Genomic DNA, 14,680 nt, shown 5'->3' with positions numbered 1-14,680 from the left:
ACCTATTTGAAAGGTTTTATATGCATATCTTTTTTCTTTTCTCTTTCTTTCTTTTTTTTTTTTTTTTTTAACAGACCAGGGTATCTGTTGCCCAGGTGCAATCATAGCTCATTGGAGCTTTGAATTCCTGGGCTCAAGCAATCATCCCACCTTGGCCTCCTGAGTAGCTGGGATTACCGTTTTACACCACTGTACCCAGTTAATTTTTAATTTTTTTTTTTTTTTTTTTTTTTTTTTGAGATGGAGTTTCGCTCTTGTTACCCAGGCTGGAGTGCAATGGCGTGATCTCGGCTCACCGCAACCTCCGCCTCCTGGGTTCAGGTAATTCTCCTGCCTCAGCCTCCTGAGTAGCTGGGATTACAGGCACGCGCCACCATGTCCAGCTAGTTTTTTGTATTTTTAGTAGAGACAGGGTTTCATGATTTTGACCAGGATGGTCTCGATCTCTTGACCTCGTGATCCACCCACCTCAGCTTCCCAAAGTGTTGGAATTACAGGCGTGAGCCACCAGGCCCAGCCAGTTTTCAAATTTTTTGTAGCAGTGAAATTTCACTATATTGCCCGGAACTCCTGGTTTTAAGTGAGCCTCCTGCCATTGCCTCTCAAAATGCTGCAATTATAGGCATGAGCCACCATACTTAGCCTATTTGTTATTTTTTTCACTCAGGTATTTATAGGCTTATATAAGTATCTGATGCTAATTATATAATTGTGACATTGTTGGCTGGGCGAAGTGGCCCCTGCCTTTAATCCCAGCACTTTGGGAGGCGAGGCAGGCGGATCACCTGAGGTCAGGAGTTCGAGACCAGCCTGGCCAACATGGTGAAATACCGTCTCTATTAAAAATATAAAAATTAGCTGGGTGTGGTGGTGAGCGCCAGTAATCCTAGCTATTTGGGAGGCTGAGAAGGAGAATTGTTTGAACCCTGGAGGCAGAGGTTGCAGTGAGCCAAGATTGCACCACTGCACTCCAGTCTGGGTAACAGAGCAAGACTCTGTCTCAAAAAAGTTTTTTAAAAACTAGCTAGTGTGGTAACACATGCCTGTAAACACAGCTACTGAAGAGGCTGAGACAGGAGGATTGCTTGACCCTAGGAGTTAGAGGCTTCAGTGAGCCATTATCATGTAATATATTGCACTTCTCCATTCTGGGTCACAGAGTTCTCAAAAAAAAAAATCTAGAAAAGAGATGAATGGGTAAAGAATATATAATACATACCCACAATGGAATATTATTCAGTCTTGAAAAAGAAGGAAATTCTGCAGTATGCAACAACATGGATGAATCTTGAAGATATAATGGTGATTGCCAGGGGCTGGGGGAAAGTGAAAATGGGGAGCTGCTTATCAGTGGGCATAAAGTTTAAGTTAAGCAAGATGAATAGGTCCTAGAGATATGCTGAACAACGTAGTACCTATATTGAACAATAAAGTACACTTTATTGTTCACTGAAAAATTTATTAAGAGGTTAGGTCTCATTTTAAGTGTTCTTACTGCAATAAAATTTTTAAAATATTTTAGAAATCCCTCACCTGAAGCTTCTGTACTTTTATTATTTTAGGAACTCCTGATATGTTAGGAATGTTTACTGGCTGGGCATGGTGGCTCATGCCTGTAATCCTGGCACTTTGGGAGGCCAAGGCAGGCAGATTTCTTGAGCCCAGGAGTTCAAGACCAGTCTGGAACACATGGTGAACCCCTAGCTCTACAAAAAATACAAAAATTAGCTGTTGGAGAGGCTGGAACTATAGGTATGCGCCACCATCCCTGGCTAATTTTTCTTACTTTTTAAAGAGGTGGGGTCTCCCTATGTTGTCCAAGCTAGTCTCAAGCTCCTGGGATCAAGGGATCCTCCTACCTCAGCCTCCTAAAGTGCTGGGATTATAGGTGTGAGCCACTGCATCTGGCCTCCTTTCCATTCTGTATGTATTTTATTTCCTGTCCTTATCTTACTGGATTAGCTAGGACTTCCAGTACAATTCTGATGAGGAATGGTGAGACATGACATCCTTGTCTTGTTTCTTATCTTGGTGAGAAAGAATCTAGTTTCTCATGATTAGATATGATGTTAGCTGTAGGCTTTTGCAGACATTCTATGCCAAGTTGAGGAAGTTTCCTTTCTATTCCTAGTTTGTGGGGGTTTTATTATGAATGGTTATTGGATATTATCAAATGCTTTTTCTGCATATGTCGATATGATTATATTATTTTTATTCTTTAGGTTGTGATGTGATGCCTTACATGAATGGATTTTCAGTGTTAAACCACTGCAGCCTTGCATACCTAGGATAAATCCTACATGGTTGTGGCGTTTAATTTTTTTTAACATGTTGTATTCTATTTGCTAATATTTTGTTGAGTATTTCTACATATGTGGTCATGATAAGTTTTCTGTAGTTTTCCTTTCTTGTAATGTCTTTGGTTTGAGTATAGCATAGTGTTTTCCTCATAGAATGAGTTAAAAGTATTCCCTCTGCTTCTATTTTCTGGAAGAGATTGTAGCAAATTAGTATCATTTGTTTCTTAAATGTTTGGTAGAATTCATCAGTGACATCATTCAGGCCTGGTGCTTCTGTTTTGGAAGGTTATTTATTATTGATTTAATTTCCTTAGTATAGGTAGGCCTATTTATATTGTCTGTTCCTTCTTGTGTGTGTTTTGATAGAGTGTGCCTTATAAGAAATTGGTTCATTTTATGTAAGTTATCAATTTTAGAGGCATAAAGCAGTTCTTAATGCCTTTGCTACTCTTTTTTCCTGTGCCTATACACTCATCAAAAGTGAAACAAACCCATTCCCACCTGTTCAATGGAGCCAGAGCACCCCAGTTTTCTGAACTGTATCTTATATCTCTTATTGTAGTTGTTTTTTTTTTTTTTTTTTTTTTTTTTGAGACATGGTCTCGCCTGTTGCCCAGCCTGGAGTACATTGGCGTGATCTCAGTTCACTGTGACCTTGGCCTTCTGGATTCATGTGATCCTCCCACTTCAACCTCCCAAGTAGCTGGGGCTATAAGCGTGCACCACCACACCCAGCTAATTTTTTTTTTGTAGAGACAGGATTTCACCATGTTGCCCAGGATGGTCTCCAATTCCTGGGCTCGAGCAATTCTCCCCACCTTGGTCTCCCAAATTTCTGGGATTACAGGCTTGAGCCATTGCAACTGGCTGTAGCTATTTTCTATTGTAACTATCTCTTACTATACATCTCCACTCTGCTCTCCTCTTACTATACATCTCCACTCTACTCCACTACACTCTGAACCTCTTAAAAACAGTTTCTCTTTTTTCCATTCTTTGTCCCTCTAGAGAACATAAACTGTTTCTTACTCATCTTCCTATCTCCCTGCCACCTAGCATGTAGTAGATACTCAATAAGTGTTTGAGTAATTTGAATTTGCATGATGAAGTTTAATAGAATTTACACATCAAATAAATAACATAAAGGAATAAAACTTCAGCTACTCTTGATGCTCAGCTTTATTGGTTGTGTATTTTGTAATTACTAATGCAGCACCAACTACCATCTGAACAGAAGAAACAGTTAAATACCAGAAAACATAAAATGGTTATAATGATATTACTATCTAATATGTGAGAGTGTACTGTGTGCCAGTATGTATACTGATACTTACTATATACCACCTATAGGCTTTTATATATTTTTTCAGTTAATCTTCATAGCAACCATGTGAAATAAGTGGTGGTATCTGTATTTCACAAATAAGCAAACCAAATCACATAGAAGTTAAGTTTCTTACCCATTGTCAGCGTGACTAAATGAAGGCACCTAAATACAAACAGTGAAGCCTGGACTTTTAGACAATATACTATACTGCTATTTGACTATGCTGATTAAAGGGAGGGGAAAATCACTAGTGTTATAAGAAACCATCTTAGGATGCAACTATTTCTGTGTAGGAGGTATCATGTCATTGCTTTGGAAAAGGCGTAATTAATACTTTGTGATAATGTGGAGTGTTTTAAGAGTGTATACAGAGAATATACCTAAGTTAAAGCACCGCCTGAGTATCAGCATTTTAGTAACAATATAGTGATGGCCTTTTTTTTTTTTTTAAACAGACAAGGTCTCCAGGCCCAGTACAGTGGCTCACACCTGTAATCCTAGCACTTTGGTAGGCCCAGGTGGGCAGATCAACTGAGGTCAGGGGCTCAAGACCAGTCTGACCAACAAGTAGAAACCTCTTCTCTATTAAAAATACAGAAAATTAGCTGGGCATTGTGGTGCATGCCTGTAATCCCAGCTACTCAGGAGGCTGAAGCAGGGGAATCACTTGAACCCGGAGGCAGAGGTTGCAGTGAGCTGAGATTATACCATTGCACTCCAGCCAGGCAACAAGAGTGAAACTCTGTCTTAAAAAAAAAAAAAAAAAAAAGACCAGATAAGATCTCATTATATTTCCCAGGCTAGAATGCAGTGGTTAGTCACAGGCTCAGTCAGAGCACACTACAGCCTCAAAGTCCTGGCCTCAAGTGATCCTCCTTAAGTGACTACAGACATGTACCACCACACCAAGGCTCAGTGATGGCTATTTTCTATGACAGTCTAGCACAGTGAACAAGAGCAGAGGCATTGGTAGCAGAGTTTAGTGCCTAGTACTGCCTCCTAATAGCTTTGCGATCTCTGGCAAATTAAGCTTTTTAGGGTCATTGTGAGGACTGACTGAGTTGGCACATGTTAGTTACTTAGTTCTTTATAAGATGTCATGGTTAGGATCACAGACTTGGGAGACAGAATAGCAGCATAGTTTAACAGTCTCTAGCTTACATTTCCTGGCACAGTATAAGAGGTATAAAAATGTGATATTATTTATAGAATTTGAGAAATCCTAGGCTGGACACTGTGGCTCTCGCCTGTAATCCCAGCACTTTGGGAGGCTGAGGCGGGTGGATCACTTGAGGTCAGGAGTTCGAGACCAGCCTGGCCAATATGGTGAAACCCTATCTCTAAAAATATTAGCCAGGCATGGTGACATGTGCCTATAATCCCAGCTACTTGGGTGGCTGAAGCAGGAGAATTGCTTGAACCCAAGAGGTGGAGGTTGCAGTGAGCCAAGATCACGCCACTGCACTCCAGCCTGTGTGACAAAAATGAAACTCAGTCTCAAAAAAAAAAAGGCTGGGTGTGGTGGCTCACCCCTGTAATCCCAGCACTTTGGAAAGCTATGGCAGGCGGATCGCAAGGTCAGGAGATGAGACCATCCTGGCCAACATGGTGAAACCCCATCTCTACTAAAAATACAAAAATTAGCTGGGTGTTGTGGCATGTGCCAGTAGTCCCAGCTACTCTGGAGGCTGAGGCAGGAGAATTGCTTGAACTAAAGAGGTGTAGGTTGCAGTCAGCTGAGATAGCGCCACAGCACTCTAGCCTAGACAACAGAGCGAAACTCCATCTCAAAAAAAAAAAAAAATGAAAAAAAGAATTTGAAAAATCCTATTTCTGTACTTTTGTAAATTTTCCTGCATGACTTCAAAAGAGATCAATCAGAAACCATCTTTTCTAGCAAACATAATCTTAGATAATATTTCTTTTTATTTTTTTTTTAGACATAGTTTTGCTGTTGTTGCCCAGACTGGAGTGCAATGGCACGATCTAGGCTTACCGCAACCTCTGCCTCCTGGGTTCAGGCAATTCTCCTGCCTCAGCCTCCTGAGTAGCTGGGACTACAGGCGCGCACCACCATGCCCAGCTAATTTTTGTATTTTTAGTAGAGATGGGGTTTCACCATGTTGACCAGGATGGTCTCAATCTTTTGACCTTGTGATCTACCCGCCTTGGCCTCCCAAAGTGCTGGGATTATAGGCGTGAGCCACAGCGCCTGGCCTAGATAACATTTCTTATACAAAGAAATAAAAATACAAAATTAAAACCAGTAAAGTATTAAACTACTATAGGCTGGATGCAGTGGCTCACACCTGTAATCCCAGCATTTTGGGAAACAGGCACAGGAGGATTGTTTGAGCCTGGAAGTTTGAGATAAGCCTAGGCAGCATAGTGAGACCCTCTTTCTCCAAAACATTTTTAAAAATCAGCCAGCTATGGTAGTGTGCACCTGTAGAACCAGCTACTTTGGGGAGAACCACTTGAACCAGGAGGTTGAGGCTGCAGTGAGCTGTGATCATGCCACTGCACTCTAGCCTGGGTAACAGAATGAGACTCTGTCTCAAAAATAAATAAATAAACCACTATAAATGAAGTCTACAGTGGGAAATATTCTGAAGTGTGCAAAGGAGCAAAAATGCAATTGTTCCTGATACATTATCCCCTTTACTTTCAAGAGTGTTTTCTGTTACCAAAAAATACATAGTAGCCTCTTTTAAAGCCATTTTGAGGCCTTTAAAAATAACACAATTTTGACCAGGAGCAATGGCTCACACCTGTAATCCCAGCACTTTGGGAGGCCAAGACAGGCAGATCACTGGAGCCCAGGAGCTTGAGACCAGCCTGAGCAACATGGTTAAAGTCCATCTCTACAAAAAATTAGCTGGGCATGGTGGTACAAGCCTGCAGTAGTCCCAGCTACTTGGGGGACTGAAGTGAGAAGATTGCTGGAGTCCTGGAGGTTGAGACTGCAATGAGCTGAAACTGAGCCACTGCACTCCAGCCTGGGCGACAGAGAGACTTTGTTTCTAAAAAACAAAACAAAACCACAACACTTTTTAAAATCTAGACCAGTGGTTTTTAACCTGGAGAGATTTTGCCCCTACCACATTTGGCAATGTGTAGAGATGTTTTTGGTTGTTATAACAACTGGGGGTTAGGAATGGGGCAAGGATGTGCATCCTACTTGTTGTATCTCATGGATAGAGACCAGGATACTGTTAAACATTCTGCAGCTTTTTTGGTGCCAGGGACTGGTTTTGTGGAAGACAGTTTTTCCATGGACGTGTGTGGGGAGAAAGGGAGATGGTTTCGGGATGATTCAAGCACATTACATTTATTTATACTTTATTTCTATTATTATTACATTATAATGTGTAATGAACTAATTATACAACTCACTATAATGTAGAATCAGTGGGAGTCCTGAGCTGCTTTTCCTGCAAGTAGATGGTCTCATCTGGGGGTGGTGGTAGACAGTGACAGATCATGAAGCATTAGAGTCTCATAAGGAGCATGCAACCTAGATCCTTTGCATGCTCAGTTCACAGGTTAATGCTCCTATGAGAATCTAATGCCACCACTGATCTGACAAGAGGCAGAGCTCAGGTGGTAATTCAAGCAATGGGAGCAACAGTAAATACAGATGAAGCTTTGCTTGCTTGCTCATCACTCATCTCCTGCTGTGCCACCCGGTTCCTAACAGGCCATGGGCCTATGGGTTGGGGATCCCAATCTCCAATGCACAGGACACCTCATTCAGCAAAGCATTATTTATTTCTAAATGTTAATAGAGCTGAGGTTGAGAAAACCCTGCTCTGAACTAAAAAGGGGTTAAGGACTTCCCCACGGTTACATTAACTTAGAAAAGGTCCTGAACTACAGACATGCAAGTAGCATCTAAGTTCAATATCCCTTAACTTAAGTAACAAACACAAAAGAGTAAAATAAGTAAATTTTTACAGACCTAGTAGTTAATAGTGCCTATTTTTCTTTATCTTGTTTAGGGTTTGTGAGGCAGGATCTGATAATCAACCTCTTGGTAATAATCAACAATCAAATTGTGAATATTTTGTTGATAGCCTTTTTGAGGAAGCTCAAAATGTTGGTTCCAAATGCGTGTCTTCCACTGAACAAAAGAAACAGGTAAATAAATGTCCATTACTTTTTTTTTCCTTCCAGTGTTTCTCAATATATGGTACTTTTAGAGGGTCCCTAAGGTCAAATTGTTGTTTGTCTGAGATGAGGTCTTGCTCTGTCACCCAGACTGAAGTGCAGTGGCTTAGTCTTGGCCCACTGCAACCTCAACCTCCTGGGTTCAAGCAGTCCTCCTGCTTCAGCCTTCCTGGGTAGCTTGGACCTCAGACATATATCACCATGCCCAGCTAATTTTTTTTTAAATTCTTTTGTAGAGATGGGGTCTTGCTTTGTTACCCAGGCTGGTCTTGAACTCCTGGGCTCAAATAGTTCTCTTGACTTGGTCTCCCAAAGTGCTGGGATTATAAGTGCAAGGCAAACAAAAAATAAACTGTTTTCATAAGATATTATTTCCCTTTTTTACTATGTTCACAAGCTAGGCACACCTATAATCTCAGTACTTTAGGAGGCTGAGGCAGGAGGATCACTTGAGCCCAGGAGTTGAAAACCAGCCTGGGCAACAAAGCAAGACTCCATCTCTATAAATGAATAAAAAAATTAACTGGGTGTGGTGGCATGTACCTGTTTCCCAGCTTCTTGGGAGGTTGAGGCAGGAGGACTGCCTGAGCTCAGGAGGTTGTGGCTGCATTGAGCCATGACCACATCACTGCACTCCAGCCTGGGTGACAGAGTAAAACCCTGACTCAAAAAATGAGATAAGATAAAATAATATAAAAAAATAAAACAGCCGGGCGCGGTGGCTCACGCCTGTAATCCCAGCACTTTGGGAGGCCGAGGCGGGTGGATCACGAGGTCAAGAGATCGAGACCATCCTGGTCGAAATGGTGAAACCCCGTCTCTACTAAAGATACAAAAAATTAGCTGGGCATGGTGGCACGTGCCTGTAATCCCAGCTACTCGGGAGGCTGAGGCAGGAGAATTGCCTGAACCCAGGAGGCGGAGGTTGTGGTGAGCCGAGATCGCGCCATTGCACTCCAGCCTGGGTAACAAGAGCGAAACTCCGTCTCAAAAAATAAAATAAAATAAAATAAAAAATAAAACAGTTGGGTGCAGTAGCTGTAATCCCAGCACTTTGGGAGGCTGAGGCAGGCAGATCACAAGGTCAAGAAATCGACACCATCCTGGCCAAATGGTGAAACCCCATCTCTACTAAAAATACAAAAATTAGTCTGGTATGGTGGCACGTGTCTGTAGTCCCCGCTACCTACTTGGGAGGCTGAGGTAGGAGAACCTATTGAACCCAGAGGGTGGAGGTTGCAGTGAACCAAGATCACGCCATTACACTCCAGCCTAGTAGGAGAGCAAGACTCTGTCTCAAAAAACAAAAAATAAAACAAAAAACTGTATTTAGTTTTCACTGATATTGGAAAAGCAGTGGTGGGTAAAACTACAACACCTTAGCAGGAATCAAAGCAGTGGCAACAAACTGCTAGCAATTACACATTGAGCATCCTAAATCCACCAAGTCCAAAAGTCCAGAATGCTTCAAAATCTAGAATTTTTTGAGAACTGACATGATGCTCAAATGAGATGCTCACTGGGGCATTTCAGATTTCAAGTTTTTTAATTTGGAAAGCTCAACCAGCAAATATTTCAGAATCTGAAACTTCTGGTCCCAGGCATTTCACATAAGGAATATTCAACCTTTACTTTATTCTTTGCTTATACCTACAAGGGGAAAGAAAACTAATTTTAATTAAGAATGTCCTTAATGAAGCAGTAGAATGTGTAAATTTTATATCTCAAACCTTGAATACACATCTTAATATTCTGTGTGACAAAATGTGAAGTATAGATAAAGTATTTCTACAGTATACAGAAGTGTCTTAAGGAAAAGTGCAGTTATTTGAGATCAACAAACTATATAATATATACATATATATATTTTGAGACAGAGTCTTGCTCTGTCACCAGTCTGGAGTGCAATGGGGTGATCTCAACTCACTGCAGCCTCTGTCTCCCGAGTTCAAGCAATTCTCCTGCCTCAGCCTCCTGAGTAGTTGGGGCTACAGGCACACACCACCATGCCCAGCTAATTTTTGTATTTTTAGTAGAGACAGGGTTTCACCATGTTGCTCAGGTTGGTCTCTATCTCCTAACCTCGTGATCTGCCTGCCTTGGCCTCCCAAAGTGCTGGGATTACAGGCGTGAGCCACCACAGCCAGCCAACTTCTACTTTTTCATGTCATATTGCTTCTGCAAGAAAGAATGGTTTACATACGGACTATGGTTATTCCAACTTCCATATTTGGTAGATATTTTCTAATAATGAATGAAGTGAGCCTGGCACTTCAAGGAAAACATCTTATAGTAGCTGTTGAAAATGATAAAATTTTATTTAACCAACTTTTTAAGTGACAATAAGACTTAGTAAATTGCCACCATAGGCCAGGCTTGGTGTCTCACACCTGTAATCCTACCACTTTGGAAGGCCAAAGTGGGTGGATCACTTGAAGCCAGGAGTTCAAGGCCAGCCTGGACAACGTGGCAAAATCCTTTCTCTACTAAAAAATACAAAAATTAGCTGGGCTTGGTGGTGTGTATGTGTGATCTCAGCTACTCAGGAGGGTAAGGGATGAGAATCACTTGACCCTGGTAGGTGGAGGTTGAAGTGAGCCAAGATCGTGCCGCTGCACGCTAGCCCGGGCAACAGAGCAAGAAAGAAAAGAAAAAGAAAGCCATTATACCTGACAAATTTTCAAAGTATAAGGAATTTCCTAGTGAGATTAGTATCATTTTGATAAAAATAAATTTTGTTACATAATGAAATCAATGTGTCAGCCGTTGGAAGATCTGCATAATTAAGAAAATCAGTATTTTCCAAATGACCAATATATGATGTAATAAAGTGATATATGAGTATAAGAGCCAAAGTATCACATATACTAAAATATTTTAGTGTAACAAGTATATGAAAAGATGGTTGGTAAGTTTTAGATTCCACATTCAGACACTCAACTAACTTGAGATACTACTACTACTTAATAAATTTTGATTAAGTATCAAAGAAGAATATCCTGGGAAGGCTATTAAAATACTTCTTTTTCTAACTACATGTCTGTGAGACTTTGGTTTTTTAAAAAAACATTTCAATCAAAATAACATGTCACAGCAGGCTGAGAGCAGTACCAATTATGAGACCCCAGCTGATTTTTTTGACATGAGACATTAAAAGTATTTGTGAAAAATCCCTTCACTCTGATTTGCTTTTTAAGTTAATTTAAAATTTTATCAAAGTTTAAGTCATAAAAACTTAAAGTCTATTTGTTGTGAAAAGCTTATGTTGAAAAATGACTCCTTGGCCCTAGCATCTACTTTTTTTTAGTGGGGAGGAGTTGGAGTCTCACTCTGTCACTAGACTGGAGTGCAGTGGCATCATCTCAGCTCACTGCAACCTCTGCCTCCCGGGTTCAAGCGATTCTCCTGCCTCAGCCTCCCCAGTAGCTGGAACTACAGGCGCGTGCCACCATGCCCAGCTAATTTTTTGTATTTTTAGTGGAGACGGTTTTACCGTGTTAGCCAGGATGGTCTCGATCTCCTGACCTTGTGATCTGCCCACCTCGACCTCCCAAAGTGCTGGGGTTACAGGTATGAGCCACTACGTCCAGCCCACCAGTTATATTTTTTCTAAGGGATGACTGTGGTGAAACCCTTCTTCCTTCTTCAGTGGACTGGTTGTCTGCTGGGGGAGCTCTACTGCTCTTGTTCTGGAGTCTGTGATCCTGAGTATTCTCCTCTGTCCTGGTTACTCAATTCTCTACCTCCCCTAACATCCCTTCTCTCTTATATTTTAATTTTTATGAAGCCAGTTATATTAGTCCATTTATACACTGCTGATAAAGACATACCTGAGACTGGGAAGAAAAGGAGGTTTAATTTGACTTACAGTTCCACATGGCTGGGGAGGTCTCATAATCATGGCACCAGCAAGAAAAAATGAACAAGAAGCAAAAGTGGAACCTCCTGATAAACCCATCATGAGACTTATTCACTATCAACAGAATGGCATGGGAAAGACCAGCCCCCATAATTCAAGAACCTCCCCCGGGTCCTTCCCACAACAGGTGGGAATTCTGGGAGATACAATTCAGCTTGAGATTTTAGTGGGGACACCACCAAACCATATCAATAATTTTAATTTTTTTGTAGAAACTGGGTCTCACTCTGTTGCCAGGGCTGGTCTCAAACTCCTACGCTCAAGCAATCCTCTTGCCTTAGCCTCCCAAAATGCTGGGATTGTAGGAGTGAACACCCCACCTGGCCTGAATAGTGATAGAAGAAATTTTCAAAGGACTTTCAATCCTACTACATTTTGTTAACATGATGCATTTTGTTTCCTACTGTTTTGCAGGTAGATGTAAATATAAAATTATGGAAAAATGGATTCACTGTCAATGATGATTTCAGAAGTTATTCTGATGGTGCAAGTCAACAGTTTTTGAACTCCATCAAAAAGGGGTGAGTAACCAGGTGTGGTGGCTCAAGCCTGTAATCTCAAAACTTTGGCAGACTGTGGCAAGAGGATTGCTTGAGCTCAGGAGTTCAACACCAGCGTGGGTAACATAAGACCTTATGTCTACTTAAAAAAAAAATTACCCAGGCATCCCAGCTACTCAAGATTGCTTACACCTGGGAGATCGAGGCTACAGTGAGCCATGATTGTACCACTCCAGCCTGGGCAATAGCACGAGGCCCTGTCTCCATAAATAAATAAGGAGGTGGGGTGAATAATCTTTGTAATAGGAAGATATTTTAGGCATGTTTTTTGTCAAATAATTCATTTTAATGTTCACACACCCTACCCATTCACAGATATACTTTTTCTTTTGTAAATTCACATTTTTATAAGATTAATTTTCTTAAGTGAACCACAACTACAATTTTTTTTTCCTTTTTGAGATAGTCTCTCTCTGTTGCCCAGTCTGGAGTACAATGGCTCAGCCTTCCAAAGTGGTGGGATTATAAGCATGAGACAGCGTGCCCCGCCAACAACTATAATTTTGAAGAAAGTTTAGGAACTTGAATTCTTATCAACCCACATCTTACTTAAACTAATTTACTTTACTAAGTATTTTTTAATGCCACATCTTCTTTATTATTTAACATTTATATTTAAATATCTGTAGAGTCTTTTAAAATGGTCATGTTAAAAGCCTCTCTTACCCTACTCCAGCTTGGGAGGCTGTGTGATTCATAAATTAAAATTTAAAAGAAAAAACTGTAATGTTTACTGTGTGTTTATGAATTTAAGTATTATACATGCTTGATCTAGAAAATTTTTTTAAGTATTAAGAACTTGAAAATCACCTAGACGCAGTGGCTCGTGCCTGTATTCCCAGCACTTTGGGAGGCTGAAGTGGGTGGATCACCTGAGGTTAGGAGTTTAAGACCAGCCTGGCCAACATAGTGAAACCCTGTCTCTATTAAAACATACAAAAATTAGCTGGGTGTGGTAGTAGGCACCTGTAATTACAGCTACGTGGGAGGCTGAGGAAGGGAGAATTGCTTGAACCCAGGAGGTGGAGGTTGCAGTGAGTCAAGATGGTGCCACCATACTCCAGCCTAGGCAATGGAGTCCATCTTAAAAAAAAAAAAAAGAACTGGAAAATCACTTATAATGTAACCACTCAGAAGTAACTACTATTAACAGTTTTGGTGAATTTCATTCTATCATTTTCTGTCCATAGATTCATATATATGATGTGTACAGTTATTTTTAAAACAATTTTAAATTCATCATATAAAATATTTGAATATATCTGAACGATATTTTATCACAACAGTGCTCCATAATTTTTATATATACTTAATTGCTCTTGGCAACATAGTGTTTTTTCTTTTTATGTATTTTTGAGTCTGGATGTTGCTCTGTCACCCAGGCTGGAGTGCAGCGGCACAGTCATAGCTCACTGCAGCTTCAAACTCCCCATCTCAAGTGGTCCTCCCACCTTGGCCTCCCAAATAGCTGGAACTATAGGATTGCACCACTATGCCCAGCTATGTTTTAAAAATATTTAGTAGCAGTGTGATCTTGCTGTGTTACCCAGGTTGGTCTCACAACTCCTGAGCTCAAGCAGTCCTTCTGCCTTGGCCTGCCAAAGTGCTGGGATGACCAGCATGAGCCACCATGCCCAGCTAAGTATTTAAAATTTTACCACTATGAAAAATATTTTGACTATTTTTTATATTTATGTAAAAAAAAAGCTTTGTTTATATATAATTAACCTTTGTTTGTATATAATTATATATAAAAACCAAAGGGATGAATAATAAAATTCATCCCTTTGAAGTATACAGTTAAGTATTTTTTAATGTTTACGGAGTTTTACAATCATCAGCACAATCTAATTTCAGGATATCATCACCTCCAAAAACCAAATATATTGCTGAAAGAAAAAAAAAAGTCAGATACTAGAAATCACTCTTCATTTTCCCCTTCACTACAGCCCTGAAATAACCATGAATCCCCTTTCTGTCTCTCTACGGATTTCTGTATCTATGTATTTGCCTGTTCTACACATGTGTAAATGGAATCATACAGTATGTGGCCTATTATATCTGATTTCTTTCCTTTAGCATAAAGTTTTCAAGTTTATCCATGTTGTAGCTTGTATCTGTTCTTCTTTTTTTTTTTAGGAGACAGAGTGTTAGGCTCTGTCACCCAGGCTGGAGTACAGTGGTGCAACCTCCACCTCCCAAGTTCAAGCAATTCTCCTGCCTTAGCCTCCTGAGTAGCTAGGATTACAGCCGTGCACCACCATGCCCAGCTAATTTTTGTATTTTTAGTAGAGATGGGCCATGTTGGACAGGTTGGTCTCAAACTCCTGACTTCGTGATCTGCCCACCTTGGCCTCCCAAAGTACTGGAATTACAGGCGTGAGCCACTACACCCAGCCCTTGT

The 14,680-nt window shown here is 40.6% G+C and overlaps 1 protein-coding gene across 3 annotated transcripts in view; it reads left to right on the top strand.

The window, feature by feature from the left end:
- The window catches only part of UBXN2A (UBX domain protein 2A), a 51,038-nt gene that overhangs the window by 13,384 nt on the left and 22,974 nt on the right, over positions 1–14,680 (top strand). For all 3 annotated transcript variants that reach the window (XM_035273088.3, XM_035273087.3, XM_078349869.1), the window contains exons 3-4: positions 7,629–7,767; positions 12,131–12,237. In XM_035273088.3, coding sequence (XP_035128979.2) covers positions 7,629–7,767; positions 12,131–12,237 — 246 coding nt within the window. The remainder of the gene's footprint in view (positions 1–7,628; positions 7,768–12,130; positions 12,238–14,680) is intronic.

This window comes from Callithrix jacchus, chromosome 14 (assembly GCF_049354715.1).
Source record: "Callithrix jacchus isolate 240 chromosome 14, calJac240_pri, whole genome shotgun sequence".
NCBI lineage: Eukaryota > Metazoa > Chordata > Mammalia > Primates > Cebidae > Callithrix > Callithrix jacchus.
Note: the sequence above shows the minus strand (reverse complement) of the source record. Positions and strands in the feature narration are given on the sequence as shown.